We start from the raw sequence: 19,124 nt of genomic DNA, 5'->3' as shown, positions 1-19,124 counted from the left end.
AAAAAAAAAAAAAAAAAAAAAAAAAATACAGAAAATTAGCCAGGTGTGGTGGCAGGTGCCTGTAATCCCAGCTACTTGGGAGGCTGAAGCAGGAGAATCATTTGAACCTGGGAGGAGGAGGTTGCAGTGAGCCAAGATTGTGCCACTGCACTCCAGCCTGGGTGACAGAGCAAGACTCTGTCTCAAAAAAAAAAAAAAGCTATATATGAAATAATTTCTTAAGGGATATACATACACAGTATGAAAAGATGTTAACAGTGGTATCAATAAAAAGTGTAAAGTGTAGATATTTTATGTATATCAGAAGTTAAACTATTACCAGCTTAAAAAAGATGTTTCATGTAAGTCCCATGGTAATCACAAAGAAAAATCTGTAGTATAAATAACACAAAAGATAAAGAAAAAGGAATCAAAGCATACCACTACAAAAAACCCAACAAATCACAAAGGAAGAGAGCGAAAGAGGAAGTAACAAAAGGACTATAAAACAGTCAGAAAACATTTAAAAAAAGGTAATAGTAAATCCTTACCTATCAATACCCAATAAAAAGATACAGAGTGGCTGAATGAATAGAAAACCAAGAACCAACTCTATGTTGCCTGCATGTAGCCAGGCACAGTGGCTCACACCTGTAATCCCAGCAGTTTCAGAGGCCAAGGCAGGTAGATCACTTGAGTCCAGGAGTTCGAGACCAGCCTAGGCAACATAGGGAGACCTCATCTCTACAAACAATACAAAAATTAGCTTGGTATGGGGGTGCATGCCTGTAGTCCTAACTACTCAGGAGGCTGAGGTGGGAAGATTGCTTGAGTCTGGCAGGTCAAGGCTGTAGTGAGCAGTGACTGTACCACTGCACTCCAGCCTGGGCAACAGAGCAAGACCCTGTCTCAAAAAAATAAAAAGGATGCATGTAAACTATAAGTGAAGAAATGAAAAGAGATATTCCATGGAAATGGCAACCAAAAAGGGCAGAGTTGGCTATACTTATATCAGACAAAACAGATGTTAAATCAAAAACTGTCACAAGAGGTGGCACACACCTATAGTCCCAACTATTTAGGAGGCTGAAGCCCAAGTAGTTGAGGCTGCAGTGAGCTGTGACAGTACTGGTACTGTCATACCAGCAGCCTGGGTAACAGGGTAAGATTGTCTCAAAAGAAAAAAAAAAACCCACAGTAAAAAAAAAACAACAACTGTCACAAGACAAAGAAGGTCTTTATATAATAATAAAGGGTTTGTTGATTCATCTAGAGGTTTTATATATATAGTAAATATATGTATTCCCGTATCAAAGCACCTAAGTAAATGAAGCAAATATTAATAGAATTAAAGGAAAAAACAGACAGTAATACAGGGGACTTCAACACTCCATTTTCAACAATGGATAGATCATCAGAGTATCAATTAAGAAAACAATGGATCTGAATAACACTTCAGACCAAATGGAGCTAACAGACCTATATAGAACATTTCACCTGACAGCAGCAGAATATATACTCTTTTCAAGCACAAACACAACATTCTCCAGTTTAGATCATATGTGAGGCCACAAAACAAGTCTTAACAAATTTAAGAAGACTGAAATAATACCAAGTATGATATTTTGGCAATTGTATAACTAGAAATCAGAAGGAAAACTGGGGCCGGGCACGGTGGCTCAAGCCTGTAATCCCAGCGCTTTGGGAGGCCGAGGCAGGTGGATCACAAGGTCAGGAGATTGAAACCATCCTGGCTAACATGGTGAAACCCCATCTCTATTAAAAATGCAAAAAAATTAGCCGGGCATGGTGATGGGCGCCTGTAGTCCCAGCTACTTGGGAGGCTGAGGCAGAAGAATGGCGTGAACCCGGGAGGCAGAGCTTGTAGTGAGTCAAGATCGTGCCACTGCACTCCAGCCTGGGCGACAGAGCGAGACTCCGTCTCAAAAAAAAAAGAAGGAAAATTGGAAAATTCACAAATATGTAGACATTAAACAACATACTCCTGAACAACCAATGGGTCAAAGAAATCAAAAGAGGAACACAAAAATATGTTGAGACAAGCAAAAATGGAAACACAACATATCAAAATTTACAGGATGCAGCAAAAGTAAATCCAAGAGGGAACCTTACGGTAATAAATACCTACATCAAGAAAAAAAAAAGATCTCAAATAAACAACCAAACTTTACACCTCAAGGAAGTAAAAAAAGAAGAACAAACTAACCCAAAGTTAGCAGAAGGAAGAAAATAACAAAGATCAGAGCAGACATAAATGAACTGGACACTAAAAAGATCAATGAACAGTTTTTTGTTGAAACGAAAACAAAATTTAAAAACTTTTAGCTAGACTAAGAAAAAAGATCTTAGTAAAATGAAAGAGGAGAAATCAGATTTAATACCACAGAAATGTAAAGAATCATTAAGGACTACTATAAACAATTATACACCAACAAATTGAATAACCTAGAAGAAACGGATAACTTCCTAGAAACATACCAAGACTGAATCATGAGAAAAAATAGAAAAGCTGAACAAACCAATAACAAGAAAGAACACTGAATCAGTAATTAAAAACTGTCAGCCGGGCACGGGGGCTCACATCTGTAATCCCAGCATTTCGGGAGGCCAAGGCGGGCAGATCACCTGAGGTCTGGTGTTCCAGACTAGCCTGGCCAACATGGCAAAACCTCATCTCTACTAAAAATACAAAAATTAGTCAGGCATGGTGGTGAGTGCCTGTAGTGCCAACTGCTTGGGAGGCTGAGGCACGAGAATCACTTAACCCAGGAGGTGAAGATTGCAGTGAGCCGAGATCGTGCCACTGCACTCCAACCTGGGTGACAGAGTAAGACTCCGTCTCAAACAAACAAACAAACAAAAAACTCTCAATGAGTTACAAAAAACTTACAAAAACTTACAAAAAACTTACAAAAAACTCAAGTATTGAAGGAAGAATTAATATCAATCCTTCCAAAGGAAATGTAGAGGAGAGAACATTTCCAAACCCATTTTATGAGGCCAGTATCACCATGATACCAAAACTAAACAAGAACACATGAGGTAAGAAAACCACGGGCCAGGCCGGGTGCGGTGGCTCAAGCCTGTAATCCCAGCACTTTGGGAGGCCGAGGCGGGCGGATCACGAGGTCAGGAGATCGAGACCATCCTGGCTAACATGGTGAAACCCCGTCTCTACTAAAAATACAAAAAAATTAGCCGGGTGTGGTGGCAGGCGCCTGTAGTCCCAGCTACTTGGGAGGCTGAGGCAGGAGAATGGCATGAACCTAGGAGGCAGGGCTGGCAGTGAGCCGAGACCACGCCACTGCACTCCAGCCTGGGGGACAGAGCAAGACTCCATCTCGGGAAAAAAACAAAAAAAAAAACAAAAAAAACCACAGGCCAGTATCCCTGATGGACATGGATGCAAAAATCCTCAACAAAATACGAGCAAGCCATATTCAACAGCACATTAAAAGGAACATACATCATGATTAAGTGGGATTTATCTTTGAGATGCAAGGATGATTCAATATATGCATATCAACCAATGATATACCACATTAACAGACTGAAGGATAAAAATAATATGATCATCTCAATAGATATGGAAAGAACATGTGACAAAATTCAACATGCTTCAAGATCTGAAAGAATTTGCTTAAAAAAATTCAACATGCTTTCATGACAAAAAACACTTAACAAATTACATACAAAAGGAACGTACCTCAACATAATAAAGGCCGTATATGACAAACCCATAGCTAACATTGTACTCAGTGATGAAAACCTGAAAGCTTTTTCTCTAAGACCAGGAACATGACAAGGATGCCCATTCTCTCAACTACTATTCAATATATTGATAATAATATAAGTCCTACCTAGAGAAATTATGCAAAAGAAAGGGAAGGGGAGGGAAGGGAAGAGAAGGGGAGGGAAGGGAAGAAAAGGGGAGAAGAAAGGAGGGGAGAGGAGGGAAAAGGGAGGGGAGGGGGGAGGAGATGGGAAAGGGGAGGGGGGAAGGGGGAAGGGGGAAGGGGAGGGGGAAGGGGAGAGGGAGGGGGAAGGGAAAGGGGGAGGGGAAAGGGGGAGGGACGGGGGAAGGGAGAGGAGTAGTACGGGAGGGGAGGGGGGAGGGGAAGGGGGAGGGAAGGAGAGGGGAAGGAAGGGGAGGGAGGGGGAAGGGAGGGGAAGGGGGAAGCGAAGGGAGGGGAGGGGGAAGGAAAGACAAAAGGAAGGGAGGGAGGGAGGGAAGACAGGAAGGGAGGGAAGGGAGGCAGGGAAAGAAACAAAACAAAGAAAGAAAGGCATCCAAATAGGAAAAGAAATTGTCTCTGTTAGTGGATGCCATGATCTTGTATATAGAAAACCCTAAGGACGAGGGCCGGGTGCAGTGGCTCACGCCTGTAATCCCAGCACTTTGGGAGGCCAAGGCGGGCGGATCATGAGGTAAGGGAAATCAAGACCATCCTGGCTCACATAGTGAAACCCCGTCTCTACTTAAAAAAATACAAAAAATTAGCTGGGCATGGTGGCGGGCTCCTGTAGTCCCAGCTACTTGGAAGGTTGAGGCAGGAGAATGGCGTGAACCCAGGAGGCAGAGCTTGCAGTGAGTCAAGATCGTGCCACTGCACTCCAGCCTGGGCAACAGATCAAGACTCCGCCTCAAAAAAAAAAAAAAAAAAAAAACAAAGAAAGAAAAAGAAAGAAAAAGGACTTCATAATTGTTAGATAAAATTGTTAGAACAAATAAACTAATTCAGTAAAGCTGCAGGATAAAAATCATTATTCAAAAATCAGTTGTGTTTCTATATGCTAACTATCCAAAAAAGAAATAAGAAAAACAATCCCATTTACAATAGTAACACACCAAAAAAAAACTTAGAAAAAAATTTAACCAAGAAGGTGAAAAATCTATACACTGAAAACTATACAACACTGGTGAAAGAAACTGAAGACACAAATAAATAGAAGGATATCCTGTGTTTATGGATTGGAAGAATTAATATGGCCAAAATATCCATATTACCCAAAGTGAACCACAGATTCAATGCAATCCTTAAATAAAGGGAAAAAGACCCTAAAAGCCATATGAAATCACAAAAGATTCTGAATAGCCAAAGCTATCTGGGGCAAGAAAAACAAAGCTGGAGGCATCATATTATCTGATTTCAAAATATATTACAAAGCTATAGTAATTATAACAATATGGTACTGGCATAAAAACAGACATATATACCAATGAAACAGCCCAGAAATAAATTCCCACATTATGTCCCATTAATTAATCCTTGGCAAAGGTGCCAGAAACAACAGGATAGTCTCTTCAATAAATGGTTATGAGAAAACTGGATATTCAAAGACAGAATAATGAAATTGGAGACTCTTATCTCATACCATATTAAAAAATCAACTCAAAATGGATTAAAGACTTAAACATAAAAACTAACAATAAAAATACTAGGAGAAAACACGAAAAAGGATTCTTGACATTGGTATGGGCAATGATTTTTTAAATATATAACTCCAAAAGCACTGGCAACAAAAGCAAAAATAAACAAATGAGATTGCATCAAACCAAAAAGCTCCCCACACAGCAAAATAAACAATTAACAGCGTGAAGAGACTACCTATGAAATGAAAGAAAAATACCTGCAAACCATACGTCTGATAAGGAGTTAATATCCAAAATATACGAGGAACCCAAACAATGTAATAGCAAGAAAACAATCCAATTAAAAAATGGGCAAAGGACCTGAATAAACATTTTTTAAAAGACATCCAAATGGCCAAGAAGTATATGAAAACATGCTCAATACCACTAATCATCAGAGAAATATAAACGAAAGCCACAATGAGATATCACCTCATACCTGTCACCATGGCTATTATCAAAAAGATAAATGAGAGCAAGTGTTGTTGAGGATGTGGAAAAAAAGAGAACTCTTGTAAACTATTGGTGGGAATGTAAATTGGTACAGTCTTTATGGAAAACAGCCTGGAAGTTCCTCAAAAAATTAAAAATAGAAAGATCATATGATCCAGCAATCCCACTTCTGGGGATACAGCCAAAATAAATAGTCAGTATCTTGAAGAGATATCTGCATTCCTATGTTCACTGCAACAGTATTCACATAATCCAAGATAAGGAATCAACAAAGGGGCCAACAATGAACACACACATAAAGAAAATGTAAGAGTTATACACACATGCCCACACACACAGGAATATTATTCAGCCTTAAAAAGAAAGGACATCCTGTCTTTGTGATAACGTGGATGAACCTGGAAGATATCATGCTAAGTGAAATAAGCCAGGCACAGAAAGACAAATACAGCATGATCTCACTTATATGCGAAATCTTAGAAAAAAAGTCAAACTCAGGATCAGAGAGTAGAAAGTAGAATGGAGGCTGCCAGGGGCTGGGGGTTGGGGGAAATGGGAAGAATGTTGGTCAAAAGGTACAAAGTTTCAGTTATGCAGGATGAATAAGCTCTGGAGATCTAACATACAGCATTGTGACTACATATAACAATACTGGGCTGGGAGTGGTGGCTCACGCCTGTAATCCCAGCACTTTGGGAGGCGAGGCGGGCAGGTGGCTTAGCTCACAAGTTCAAGACTTGCCTGGGCAACATGGCAAAACCCCATCTCAACAAAAGATACAAAAATTAGTTGGGCATGATGGTGCACACCTGTGGTCCTAGCTACTTGGAAGGCTGTGGTGGGAGGGTAGCTTGAGCCAGGGAAGCGGAGGTTGCAGTGAGCCAAGACTGTGCCACTGCACTGCAGGGTAGGCAACTGAGCCATATCTTGTCTCAAAAAACAAAACAAAACAAAAATGTATTGTGTAGGCAAAATTTGTTAAGAGAGTAGATGTTAAATGTTCTTACCACCCTACAATGTGAAGTGATGGGTATGTTAACTAGCCTGATTTTGGTAATCATTTCACAACGTGTACATGTATCAAAACATGTTGTACACTTTAAACATATACAATTTCTATTTGCAAACACACCCTGATAAAGTTGTGGGGGAAAAGTCAAAGAAAAGCAAAACTACAATCAAAAGTAAGGTAGATAATGTAGTCCTTGCTGCCTTGATGATGGTAGGGTTTACTGTAGGATTTACTGACTCCTTCTGATCTATATATTCCTTTAAGCACCAGCTGCTAAAGGCATTTCCTTCCCTACATTTGCCATTTCCCTTAATTACCCATCCTCTCTTTGTCTCACCCTTCCCCTACTCCTACATACGAGACTCAAAGCAACAGGACTGATCTGTCAAGACTTTAAGGACCACTCATGAACAGCACTATGATCTTCCAAGTGCAGGGAGTTACATAAATTACCCCTACCTATAGTCAAAGTCTCCTTGAAACATCTCAAAGCAGATTTTATTCACTTGCCAAGAGAAAAATTTTCCTGTATTATAAAAAGACCATTATTCTACCTAGACTACATAGAGTTGTACAGTAAACCAACGAAGAAGGCACAAACCCTTTTCTTCCATATTCAAGTATCTTTTACTTACCTGAAACTCCACCCAAATCAAAAAATTTGTTTGTGTCAAATGCATAAATCTAAACATTTGTGTAACAGAAAGATTTCACCAAAGGAAAAGTTCTTAGTAATAATAATGTTTCACTAGTTACAATACAGGTATTATACTTTAAACACCTTTCAGAAAATTAAATATCTATGTTTATACTGCCTGAAATTCCAGCAATCATTATAACAAAAGGGTTCTCTTTGATATTTCGGTTTCTTTTTTTATAATAATAACTTAGTTTTCATGCAGAGTTAGTATCAACACTATTTTTGAAGAAAATAACTTTAGTTTAAATTTGAAGATCTTTACTTCTTTGTGCATTTTCAACCATGTGCCACTTGGCAATACCATTTTTATAAATAAACTGCACAAGCCAACAGTGCCAAAAGCCCAAGCATGTAAATGCTAAAGTGAACCAGTTCCCCCACAGATTTCATTTTCTTTGTCCCTTTTATTTATATACACTGTATATAAATAAAGCAGAGTCTCCTTCATGCTCACCAAATTACAGCATGTATTTTTCTTAAATAGGAAAATATGATGTAAATTAAAATGTTAGCAGACACAAAGAAAATGCTCTTTTACATTATTCATAAATAGACTTTGTTGGGTATTGGCATGAGTAATATAAACCATCATCACTTGGTTCAACATTCTGTATACTCCTAACTTATCTCAACTATAATAGAGAGACACATGCATAAACAGGAATATTTTTATTTATTATTTTTTGTTGTTGTTGAGACAGACTTTCACTCCTATTGCCCAGGTTGGAGTGCAATGGCGCAATCTCAGCTCACCACAACTTCAGCCTCCTGGGCTCAAGTGATTCTCCTGCCTCAACCTCTGGAGTAGCTGGGATTACAGGTGCGTGCCACAACACCTAATTTTTGTATTTTTGGTAGAGACAGGGTTTTGCTGTGTTGGTCAGGCTGGTCTTTAACTCCTGACCTCAGGTGATCCACCCACCTCGGCCTCCCAAAGTGCTGGGATTACAGGCGTGAGCCACTGTGCCTGGCCCTAAACAGGAATATTTTTAAAACAATAAATTCTTGGTGTCTTAGCATAAATGCTCAAGTGAATGACAAAACAGGTCACTTAACATAAGATACATTAAGAGTAAGTCCTAGGCCGGGCGCGGTGGCTCAAGCCTGTAATCCCAGCACTTTGGGAGGCCGAGACGGGCGGATCATGAGGTCAGGAGATCGAGACCATCCTGGCTAACACAGTGAAACCCTGTCTCTACTAAAAATACAAAAAATTAGCCAGGCGAGGTGGCGGGTGCCTGTAATCCCGGCTACTCGGCAGCCTGAGGCAGGAGAATGGCATGAACCCGGGAGGCGGAGCTTGCAGTGAGCTGAGATCTGGCCACTGCACTCCAGCCTGGGCGACAGAGCGAGACTCTGTCTCAAAACAAAAAAAGAAGAAAAAAAAAGAAAAAAAAAAAAGAGTAAGCCCTCAGCTGGGCACAGTGGCTCACGCCTGTAATCCCAACACTTTAGGAGGCCAAGGTGGGAGGATAGCCTGAGCCCAGGAGTTTGAGACCAGCCTGGGCAACAACAACAAGCTCCCATGTCTATTTTAATTTTGAAAAAAAATAAAATAATAAAAAATAAGCCCTCAAGGAATTAGCTTATGAATCCCTATGTGAGCAAAAGTGATCATTCAAGCCAAGGTTTAAGTCATTTAATTCCCAAACTAAAATAAAGAAATTATCCAAACAAAATAGAAACCAAAACCTTTCTATTTCAAAATAGTAATACAAAGGTCAGTCTGGTAAGCTTGCAAGCATGATAATACCTGGTTCAGAGAAAGTATCACTAATATCATCATCCTTATCATCTTCATAATCCTCTTCCTCTTCTTCCTCCTCCTCATTTTCAGACAGTTCATGCTCGCTGCCGAATCCTTCATCATGGTCCTCATCATCAACATCCTCCTCGTCCTCCTCATCTTCTTCAGGACTGCATTTGGTTGGCTGTTCACCCAAGTTGTCGGAGACAAAAAGAGAATAATTGTGCTCTTCTTTTTTCTGGGATGAATCTGAGACTGATGTACTGGCAGAAAGACTGCTGCTCTCTCCTGCTGCAAGTGACCCAGGACCTTCCTGGGGTAAGGGACTTAGTAATAGTTCCTGGGTTTCTTTAAAAGGCAAAGCGGGAGTGGCATGACCTTGAAGAGGCTCCATCCCTTTTTTCTCTTGTCTCTTTGCCACTGCACCACAGTAGCAGGTGTTCTCCTTTGCTGCATCTGTGTGAATCTGGCTCAACAAGGGCCGGCTCTGTTGCACTGGGTTGATCTTTACCTTTGCCTTTTTTACATAGTCTTTACATTCAACATGAAAGTTCACCTTTTCATTATGATACATGTTGGTCTTCACCATGATTTGTGTGCTTGAAGTGGGTTTACTTGCTTTTTGGACACAGTCTGACAAAGGGACCTCAGCCTGCAGAGTCTTAGAAGAACACACAGGAGCAGCTGCTCTGCTTGTGATCTTTTTACCAGGGAATGAAGTGGGTAAGGGATTTTGTTTGACACTGAAAAGTGAATCGGGGTAATAAAGGGAATCAGAAACAGACTGTGAGTCCTCACTATTAAGTTGAGCTAAAGTTGGAGTTTTACTTATAACCTCTTCATCTTGGTAAGGACTAGAAAAGTCATCAAGACCCAAGTAATCCACTTCTTTTGTTCCCCAGATGTCACAGCTGGTAAGTTTGGTATATTTTGTTAGGTCTTCACAGTATGTATCCCACTGTTCCCAGTTTGAGGTTAAAGCACCCTCATTATCCAGGACATCTGTGAAAGACTCCAGATTTTCAATGTCTTTGCAGTCCTCCAAAGAAAGAAAGTTGTCTCTAGGATTCTGTTGGTAGTTCATCTCTCTATCCTGAGAAAGGTTTTAAAAAAGAAATTGCACATCATATTTTAGGAAGGAAATATTCACCTCCATATGTCAAACTGATAAATCAGTACTTGACTTTTGGTCTGTTTTAACATAAAGGCTACTGACGTGATGCTTTATTATTCCATATAATGCCATCATTTCCCTAGGCAAGAAAAAGTAGAGTGAAAATAAAACAAACAACAAACAATTAAAAATTAAATTTAAAAAAGAGGGAAAGTGTGTGCCTTGAGAGGCTCAGGTATGACCCAAAAATCAAGGGCTCTTGAGTTTTACCATAAACATTCTTCCTGAAAATAGTTTACATTTCCTTATCTTAGAAGGATTTTGGGATCTCCTTAGCAGTGGTGGGGGGGTGGGCACACTTCAATTAAAAAGCAAATAATGTGATATGTGAGAGAGGAAAATTTTAAATATTAGTAACAATGAAAATAATAAAGACACCCTCATTACAGAAGAAGATATCTTTTCAGTGGGAACTTAAATATAGAGGCAAAGAACAATCCAAAGAGAGCTGGAATTCAGCCACAGAATGGTAAGATCTTTTGCAAGATCTTATAACAACACTTGGGCAGGCAGAGTAAAATACTCCTCATGAATTTTAGAGGTTTTTTTTTTTTGTATTTTTAGTAGAGACGGGGTTTCACCATGTTGGCCAGGCTGGTCTCAAACTCCTGACCTCAAGTGATCCGCCCACCTTGCCCTCCCAAATTGCTGGGATTACAGGCTTGTGCCACTGGAGATGTCAATTTCAAATATCAGTTAAGACTCTGCAGTCGGCCGGGCGCGGTGGCTCAAGCCTGTAATCCCAGCACTTTGGGAGGCCGAGACGGGTGGATCACGAGGTCAGGAGATCGAGACCATCCTGGCTAACACGGTGAAACCCCGTCTCTACTAAAAAATACAAAAAACTAGCCGGGCGAGGTGGCGGCGCCTGTAATCCCAGCTACTCGGGAGGCTGAGGCAAGAGAATGGCGTGAACCCGGGAGGCGGAGCTTGCAGTGAGCTGAGATCCGGCCACTGCACTCCAGCCTGGGCAACAGAGCCAGACTCCGTCTCAAAAAAAAAAAAAAAAAAGACTCTGCAGTCATTGAAATGAATGCAGCTTAGCTCTAATGTACAAACATGAAAGACTGCCCACCATACATTTTTATTTTTAAGAGAGCAAGTTACAGAAAACTGTTATCTATATTATCCAATTAAAAAGTATATATATACAAAAAAAGATATACATATGTTTACATATGCATAGAAAAAAAAACCTGTTAGTTATGTTTTGGTAAAAGGTTTGGAAGGTGGAGGCACAGGAAGAAAATGAAGTTTTCAGTCTTCCAGAGTTTTTTTTTTTTTTTTTTTTTTTATTTTTTTGGGGGGGTGTGTGTGTGTTGTCTGCGTTTTGTTTTTGTTTGTTTGTTTGTTTTTGAGACAGAATCTCACTCTGTCACCCAGACTGGAGTGCAGTGGCGTGATCTTGGCTCACTGCAACCTCTGCCTCCGGGTTTAAGGAATTCTCTGCCTCAGCCTCCCGAGTAGCTGGGATTACAGGCACGTGCCACCACACCCAGCTGATTTTTTTTGTGTTTTTAGTAGATACACCATCTTGGCCAGGCTGGTCTTGAACTCCTGACCTCGTGATCTACCTGCCTCAGCCTCCCAAAGTGCTGGGATTACAGGCGTGACCACTGCACCTGGCCTGTCTATGTTTTTACAGTTTTACTGAAGTATAATTTCACATACCATAAAACCAACCTATATTAAGTATACAATTCACTAATTTTTAGTAGATTTATGCATTTGAGTACTCAGTTTTCCAGTTTTTATATATTTTTGTGTTTTTTCAATTTGATGTAATTAAAACTGTTTTTAAAATGTTTTTCTTTTTTTCTTTTGAGATGGAGTCTTGCTCTATCGCCCAGGCTGGAGTACAATGGCTTGATCTCGGCTTACTGCAACCTCCGCCTCCTGGGTTCACGCTATTCTCCTACCTCAGCCTCCCAAGTAGCTGGGACTACAGGTGCCAGCCACCACGCCCGGCTAATTTTTTTGTATTTTTTAGTAGAGATGGGGTTTCACCATGTTAGCCAGGATGGTCTCAATCTCCCAATCTCGTGATCCTCCTGCCTGGGGCTCCCAAAGTGCTGGGATTACAGGCGTGAGCCACCGCGCCCGGCCTAAAATGTTTTTCTTATGAATTTTAAGTGTCTATTTACCTCAAGAATAAATGATAAGTATAGGCAGATCCTGTTTGGAACTGCTATTTTTGTGTCACATTCTTTATGTCATTCATATGCCTTGCTCAACGTTTTCCCACTGAAAAGTCCATTATCTTTATCAAAAACTAGATTTGAAGATATTTACATAATCTTTTACTATTTTTGATGGGTTAATTTGTTTCTTTTTTTTTTTTTTTGAGACGGAGTCTTGCTCTTGTTGCTCAGGCTGGAGTGCAGTGGCGCAGTCTCGGCTCACTGCAACCTCTGTCTCCCGGGTTCAAGCGATTCTCCTGCCTCAGCCTCCTGAGTAGCTGGGATTACAAGCACCTACCACCACACCCAGCTAATTTTAGATCACGCCACTGCACTCCAGCCTGGGCAACAAGAGTGAAACTCCATCTCAAAAAAAAAAAAAAAAAAAGAATGTATTTGATGAAGCAATATTGGCTGCCCAGGAGCCTCCAGAATCGAAGAACAGCCGCAGATGTGTGTGGCTATGAACATCTCTCCAGAGCCCTTTCTGCACAGCTGGTGTCGGCATCATACTAAAAGCAATGTTTAAGGCCAGGCGCGGTGGCTCACACCTATAATACCAGCACTTTGGGAGGCCGAGGTGGGCGGATCACAAGGTCAGGAGTTCGTGACCAGCCTGACCAATATGGTGAAACCCCATCTCTACTAAAAATACAAAAAATTAGCCGGGCATGGTGGCCTGTAATCACAGCTACTCGGGAGGCTGAGGCAGGAGAATCATTTGAACCCAGGAGGCGGAGGTTGCAGTCAGCCAAGATTGTGCCGCTGCACTCCAGCCTGGGCTACACAGAGAGACTCCGTCTCAAACAAACAAACAAATAAATAAATGCATGTTTAAATCAAACTAAAGATTAAAAATTAAAATTCAGGCAGGTGATCCACCCGCCTTGGCCTCTCAAAGTGCTGAGATTACAGGAGTGAGCTACCATGCCCGGCAGTATGCTTTTTTTTCTTTTTGAGATTCCAGTCTGTCGCCAGACTGGAGTGCTATGGGGCGATCTCAGCTCACCGCAACTTCTGACTCCTTGGTTCAAGCGATTTTTCTGCCTCAGCCTCCTGAGTAGCTAGGACTACAGGTGCGCACCACCATGCCCAGCTAATTTTTGTATTTTTAGTAGAGACAGAGTTTCACCATGTTGGCCAGGATGGTCTCAATCTCCTGACCTCATGGTCCACCTGCCTTGGCCTTCCAAAGTGCTGGGATTACAGGCGTGAGCCACCGCACCCAGCCAACAGCTGCATACTTTTAAAATTACTAGGTGTAGGCCAGGTGCGATGGCTCATGCCTGCAATCCCAGCGTTTTGGGAGGCCAAGGCGGGCAGATCACCTGAGGTCAGGAGCTCAAGACCTGTCTAGCTGACATGGTGAAATGCTGTCTGCACTAAAAATACAAAAAGTAGGCCAGGCGCGGTGACTCATGCCTGTAATCCCAGGACTTTGGGAGGCCGAAGCAGGTGGATAGCCTGAGGTCAGGAGTTCAAGACTAGCCTGGCCAATGTGGTGAAACCCCATCCCTACTAAAAATGCAAAAATTAGCTGGGCATGGTGCCAGGTGGCTGTAATCCCAGCTACTTGGGTGGCTGAGGTAGAAGAATTGCTTGAATCCAGGAGACGGAGGTTGCAGTGAACCGTGATTGCACCACTGCACTCCAGCCTGGGCAACAGAGTGAGACTCTGTCACCAAAAAAAAAAAAAAAAAATCAGTTGGATGTGGTGACACATGCCTGTAATCCCAGCTACTTGGGAGGCTGAGGCAGAAGAATCATTCGAACCTGGGAGGTGGAGACTGCAGTGAGCCAAGATTGCACCACCGCACTACAGCCTGAGAAACAGAATAAGACTCCATCTCAAAAAAATAAAAACAAACAAAATTACTAGAGGTATAATCATAAGAATTAAACTTGGCCCAAGCACATCTTTTTTTTTTTTCCCAGGCATTTATAAATAACTCTCCCACAAACTTTTACCCCAAATCAATCAAGACCAAAACCAAGAAAATGTTGCTTACCAGTTCATACATGAAATCTGGATCCGAACTGTTTGCTAAGAGATCTGTGCTCATCAGAGTTTGTTCCGAAAAGGTGTGGCTTCGAAAGGCATCCCCGAAAGGCGGATCCATTCCGCTTACACTAGGCTACAACAGAGTGATTTTTATTTTAGAAAGTTAAAGACTATTCTGAAACCAATTTATCACATATGAGTCCCAACTCCACACCCACTAAGTAACTTATTCTTTTCAGAAAACATTTCTATACTTTCTTCTACTGTATAGTATATTTAAGAGCTTTGGCTAACACTGAACTGTAGACTTAAATTAGGAAAATGCCTAAAAATAGAAAAAATAGAGTGCTGCCAACGCCCTGGTGGAGAAGCTGAGGTCGACATCAGATTTGAAATATTTAAAGTGGATACAAAACTATTTCAGCAATGCAGACAATTAATTGTGTTGTGGGTGATGTTGCTGTTGGTAAAACATGTCTCCTGATATCCTACACAACAAACAAATTTCCATCAGAATAATGTACTGTTTTTGACAACTATGCAGTCACCGTTACGACTGGTAGAGAACCATACACTCTTGGACTTTTTGATATTGTAGGGCAAAGGATTACAACAGATTACAACCGCTGAGTTATCCACAAACAGATATATTTCTACTGTGTTTTTCAGTGGTCTCTCCATCTTCATTTGAAAATGTGAAAAAAGTAGGTGCCTGAGATAACCATCCCAAAGACTCCTTTCTTGCTTGTTGGGACCCAAACTGATATCAGAGATATCTACTATTGAGAAACTTTCCAAGAACAAACAGAAGCCTATCACTCTGGAGACTGCTAAAAAGCTGGCCCGTGACCTGAAGCCTGTCAGGTATCATGGAGTGTTCTACACTCACACAAAAAGGCCTAAAGAATTTATTTGACAGCTGGGCGCGATGGCTCACGCCTGTAATCCCAGCACTTTTGGAGGCTGAGGCAGGTGTTCCACCTGAGGTCAGCAGTTCGAGACCAGCCTGGACATGGTGAAACCCTGTCTCTACTAAAAACGCAAAAATTAGCTGGGCGTGGTGGCAGGTGCCTGTAATCCCAGCTACTCGGGAGGCTGAGGCAGAAGAATCGCTTGAACCTGGGAGGCAAAGGTTGCAGTGAGCAGAGATTGCACCATTGCACTCCAGCCTGGGCAACAAGAGCGAAAGTACATCTCCAGAAAAAAAAAAAAAAAAAAAAAGGAACATATTGGACGATGCAATATTGGCTGCCCTGGAGCCTCCAGAATCGAAGAAGAGCTGCCGGTGTGTGCTGCTATGAACATCTCTCCAGAGCCCTTTCTGCACAGCTGGTGTCGGCATCATACTAAAAGCAATGTTTAAATCAAACTAAAGATTAAAAGTTAAAATTCAGGCTGGGTGCGGTGGCTCAGGCCTGTAATCCAGCACTTTGGGAAGCCAAGGCAGGCGGATCATCTGAGGTCAGGAGTTCGAGACCAGGCTGGCCAATGTAGCAAAACTCTGTCTCTACTGAAAATACAAAAATTAGCCAGGTGTGGTGGTATGTATCTGTAATCCCAGCTATTCAGGAGGCTGAGGCAGGAGAATCGCTTGAATCCAGTAGGTGGAGGTTGCAGTGAGCCGAGATCGTCCCATTGCACTGCAGCCTGGACAACGAAAGTGAAACTCCCATCTCAAAAAATAAAAAATAGGCCGGGCGCAATGGCTCACGCCTGTAACCCCAGCACTTTGGGAGGCCGAGGCGGGTGGATCACGAGGTCAGGAGATAGAGACCATCCTGGCTAACACGGTGAAACCCCGTCTCTACTAAAAATACAAAAACAAAATTAGTCAGGTGTGGTGGTAGGCATCTGTAGTCCCAGCTACTGTGGAGGCTGAGGCAAGAGAATTGTGTGAACCCGGGAGGCAGAGCTTGCAGTGAGCAGAGATCGTGCCACTGCACTCCAGTCTGGGTGACAGAGCGAGACTCCGTCTCAAAAATAAATAACTAAATAAAAATAAAAGTAAATTCGTTTTTGCAATAATGACAAATGCCGTGTACCTACCCACATGCACTTGTGTAGGACAAGGCCCATAGGTATGGGTCCCCCTTTCCCCCTCCCAGTACTAGTTAATTTTGAGTAACTGTGTACTGTCAGAAAAGTGATTAGTACTAGGTTTTGTTGTTTTAAAACTTATTATTTGTTTAAAAGCAAGGCATGCTTATGGATGACTCTGTAATAAACTAATTGGAATTGTTGAAGCTGTTCCCCAGTTCCACTCTGGAGAGTAATCTGGGACATCTTGGTATGTTGTTGGTTTTTTCCTCCTATTTTTTTGAGGGGAGTGTGTGTGCGATTTTTCAGTCTTTTTTTTTTTTTTTTATTAATTAACCAGTGGATAGCCCTTAAGGGGAGGAGGATGGATCCACTTCCTAGATCTAGTTTAGAAAACATGTTCCCCATCTGGTGCTTTCAAGAAGGTGTACAGTAAACGCCTCATTTAATAACATACTCCTTTTTGAAAGTTGCCTTTTCTTTCCACCCTTGAGTAGATCCAGTATTTGATGAAACTCATGAAAGTGGCTGGAGCCTGTCTTGCCCCTCTGTTTTCTAGGCCACACTATATGTGACTGTGACTTTCACGGACATTGGTTTGCCATTTGCTTATTTTTTGGGGGAGTTAATTTCTAACTTCCTTCACTGATACATGAAGAAAAGTATTGCACCTTTGAAATACACCAAATGAATTCAGTTTGTAATTTAAAGAAGTGTTTCCCCTGTCAAAAAAAATTGAAAAAATATACAGCAGCAATTAATATCTTCTAGAAACTAAAGCTTATTTAGCCACCAGTCACCATACAGCACCTATCAAGTACTTTCACTTAGCTATATAACATTTCTTCACATCCTTGTCTAACAACACTATTTTAACTATCATCAGTAGAGAATTCCCTGTCTTTTCCTGGGGTCTGCAGATACAGCAAATCACTCTCACTCTGTGCTGCTAAGTGAGTCCCATGTCTTATTTTCCAAAGCAAGCTGGAAGACAGTTTGGGATTCACTATCTAGTATAACCAATGCCTGCAGGAAGGTAACGGAAACAGAATCAACTAAATACCCAAAGATCTCCTTGGTAAGACCAGTAACTTGAGCATGAACGCTGTAGCCTTAATCCTGATTCCCGAAAAGGGCACAGTCCATTCCATAATAAATAAAGGGGAAAAAAAAAAGACTTGAGACCCAGCATTAATTCTCCTTCTTGTTTTTTTCTCTATCTTCTGTTTACATTTTAACATCTATACAAATCCCTCAGAGTCAAGTCTGGGCTCACCCTTCTAAAGTGGGTCAAATAATAGAAAGGCTTCACTTTAAAATCTAACTGAGCTGAAGAAAGAGAATGAGAAAGAATAAAAAATTTCTTTTTTTGGAGAGACATAGTCTTGCTCTGTTACCCAGGCGGAGTGCAGTGGCAAGATCTCAGCTCACTGCAGCCTCCACCTCCCAGGTTCAAGCGATTCTCCTGCCTCAGCTTCCCAAGCAGCTGGGACTATAGGCACACGCCACCAAGTCCAGCTACTTTTTATATCTTTTAGTAGAGATGGGGGTTTCACTATATGTTAGCCAGGCTGATCTAACTCCTGACCTCAAGTGATCAGTCTGCCTCGGCCTCCCAAAGTGCTGGGATTACAGGTGCAAGCCACCGCACCCAGCTTTTTTTTTTTTTTTTTTTTTTTTGAGACAGAGTCTCGCTCTGTCGCACAGGCTGGAGTGCAGTGGCGTGATCTCAGCTCACTGCAACCTCCACCTCCCGGGTTCACACAATTCTCCTGACTCAGTCTTCCGAGTAGCTGGGACTACAGGTGCGCACCACCACACCTGGTCTAATTTTTGTATTTTTAGTAGAGATGGGGTTTCACCATGTTGGCCAGGTTGGTTTCAAACTCCTGACCTCAAGTGATCCGCCCACCTTGGCCTCCCAAAGTGCTGGGATTACAGACATGAACCACTGACACCAGGCCAAAAATCTTTTTTTTTTTTTTTTTTTTTTTGAGACGGAGTCTCGCTGTGTCTCCCAGGCTGGAGTGCAGTGGCGTGATCTCGGCTCACTGCAAGCTCCGCCTCCCGGGTTCACGCCATTCTCCCGCCTCAGCCTCCCAAGTAGCTGAGACTACAGGCGCCCGCCACCACGCCCGGCTAGTTTTTTGTATTTTTAGTAGAGACGGGGTTTCACCATGTTAGCCAGGATAGTCTCGATCTCCTGACCTCGTGATCCACCCGCCTCGGCCTCCCAAAGTGCTGGGATTACAGGCTTGAGCCACCGCGCCCGGCCTCAAAAATCTCTTAAGTTTTTTTTTTTTTTTTTTTTTTTTTTACAAGTTTCTGCAGAAATGTTTTTAAATGGTATTAATCTATTTGCTCATTCTTTTCATATACTTTCTATCTTTTGCAAACTGGACCTTT

At 41.7% G+C, this 19,124-nt stretch overlaps 1 protein-coding gene and 1 pseudogene across 2 annotated transcripts in view; one reads left to right on the top strand and one right to left on the bottom strand.

The window, feature by feature from the left end:
• Positions 1 to 19,124, bottom strand: part of CREBRF (CREB3 regulatory factor) — an 84,984-nt gene that overhangs the window by 35,391 nt on the left and 30,469 nt on the right. For both annotated transcript variants that reach the window (XM_025387181.1, XM_025387182.1), the window contains exons 3-4: positions 14,689 to 14,814; positions 9,332 to 10,418 (exon numbers count right to left, since the gene is read on the bottom strand). In XM_025387181.1, the coding sequence (XP_025242966.1) occupies positions 9,332 to 10,418; positions 14,689 to 14,814 (1,213 nt within the window). The remainder of the gene's footprint in view (positions 1 to 9,331; positions 10,419 to 14,688; positions 14,815 to 19,124) is intronic.
• LOC112625812 lies at positions 15,108 to 16,049 on the top strand (annotated as a pseudogene).

The sequence above is a fragment of the Theropithecus gelada genome, chromosome 6 (genome assembly GCF_003255815.1).
Source record: "Theropithecus gelada isolate Dixy chromosome 6, Tgel_1.0, whole genome shotgun sequence".
NCBI lineage: Eukaryota > Metazoa > Chordata > Mammalia > Primates > Cercopithecidae > Theropithecus > Theropithecus gelada.
Note: the sequence above shows the minus strand (reverse complement) of the source record. Positions and strands in the feature narration are given on the sequence as shown.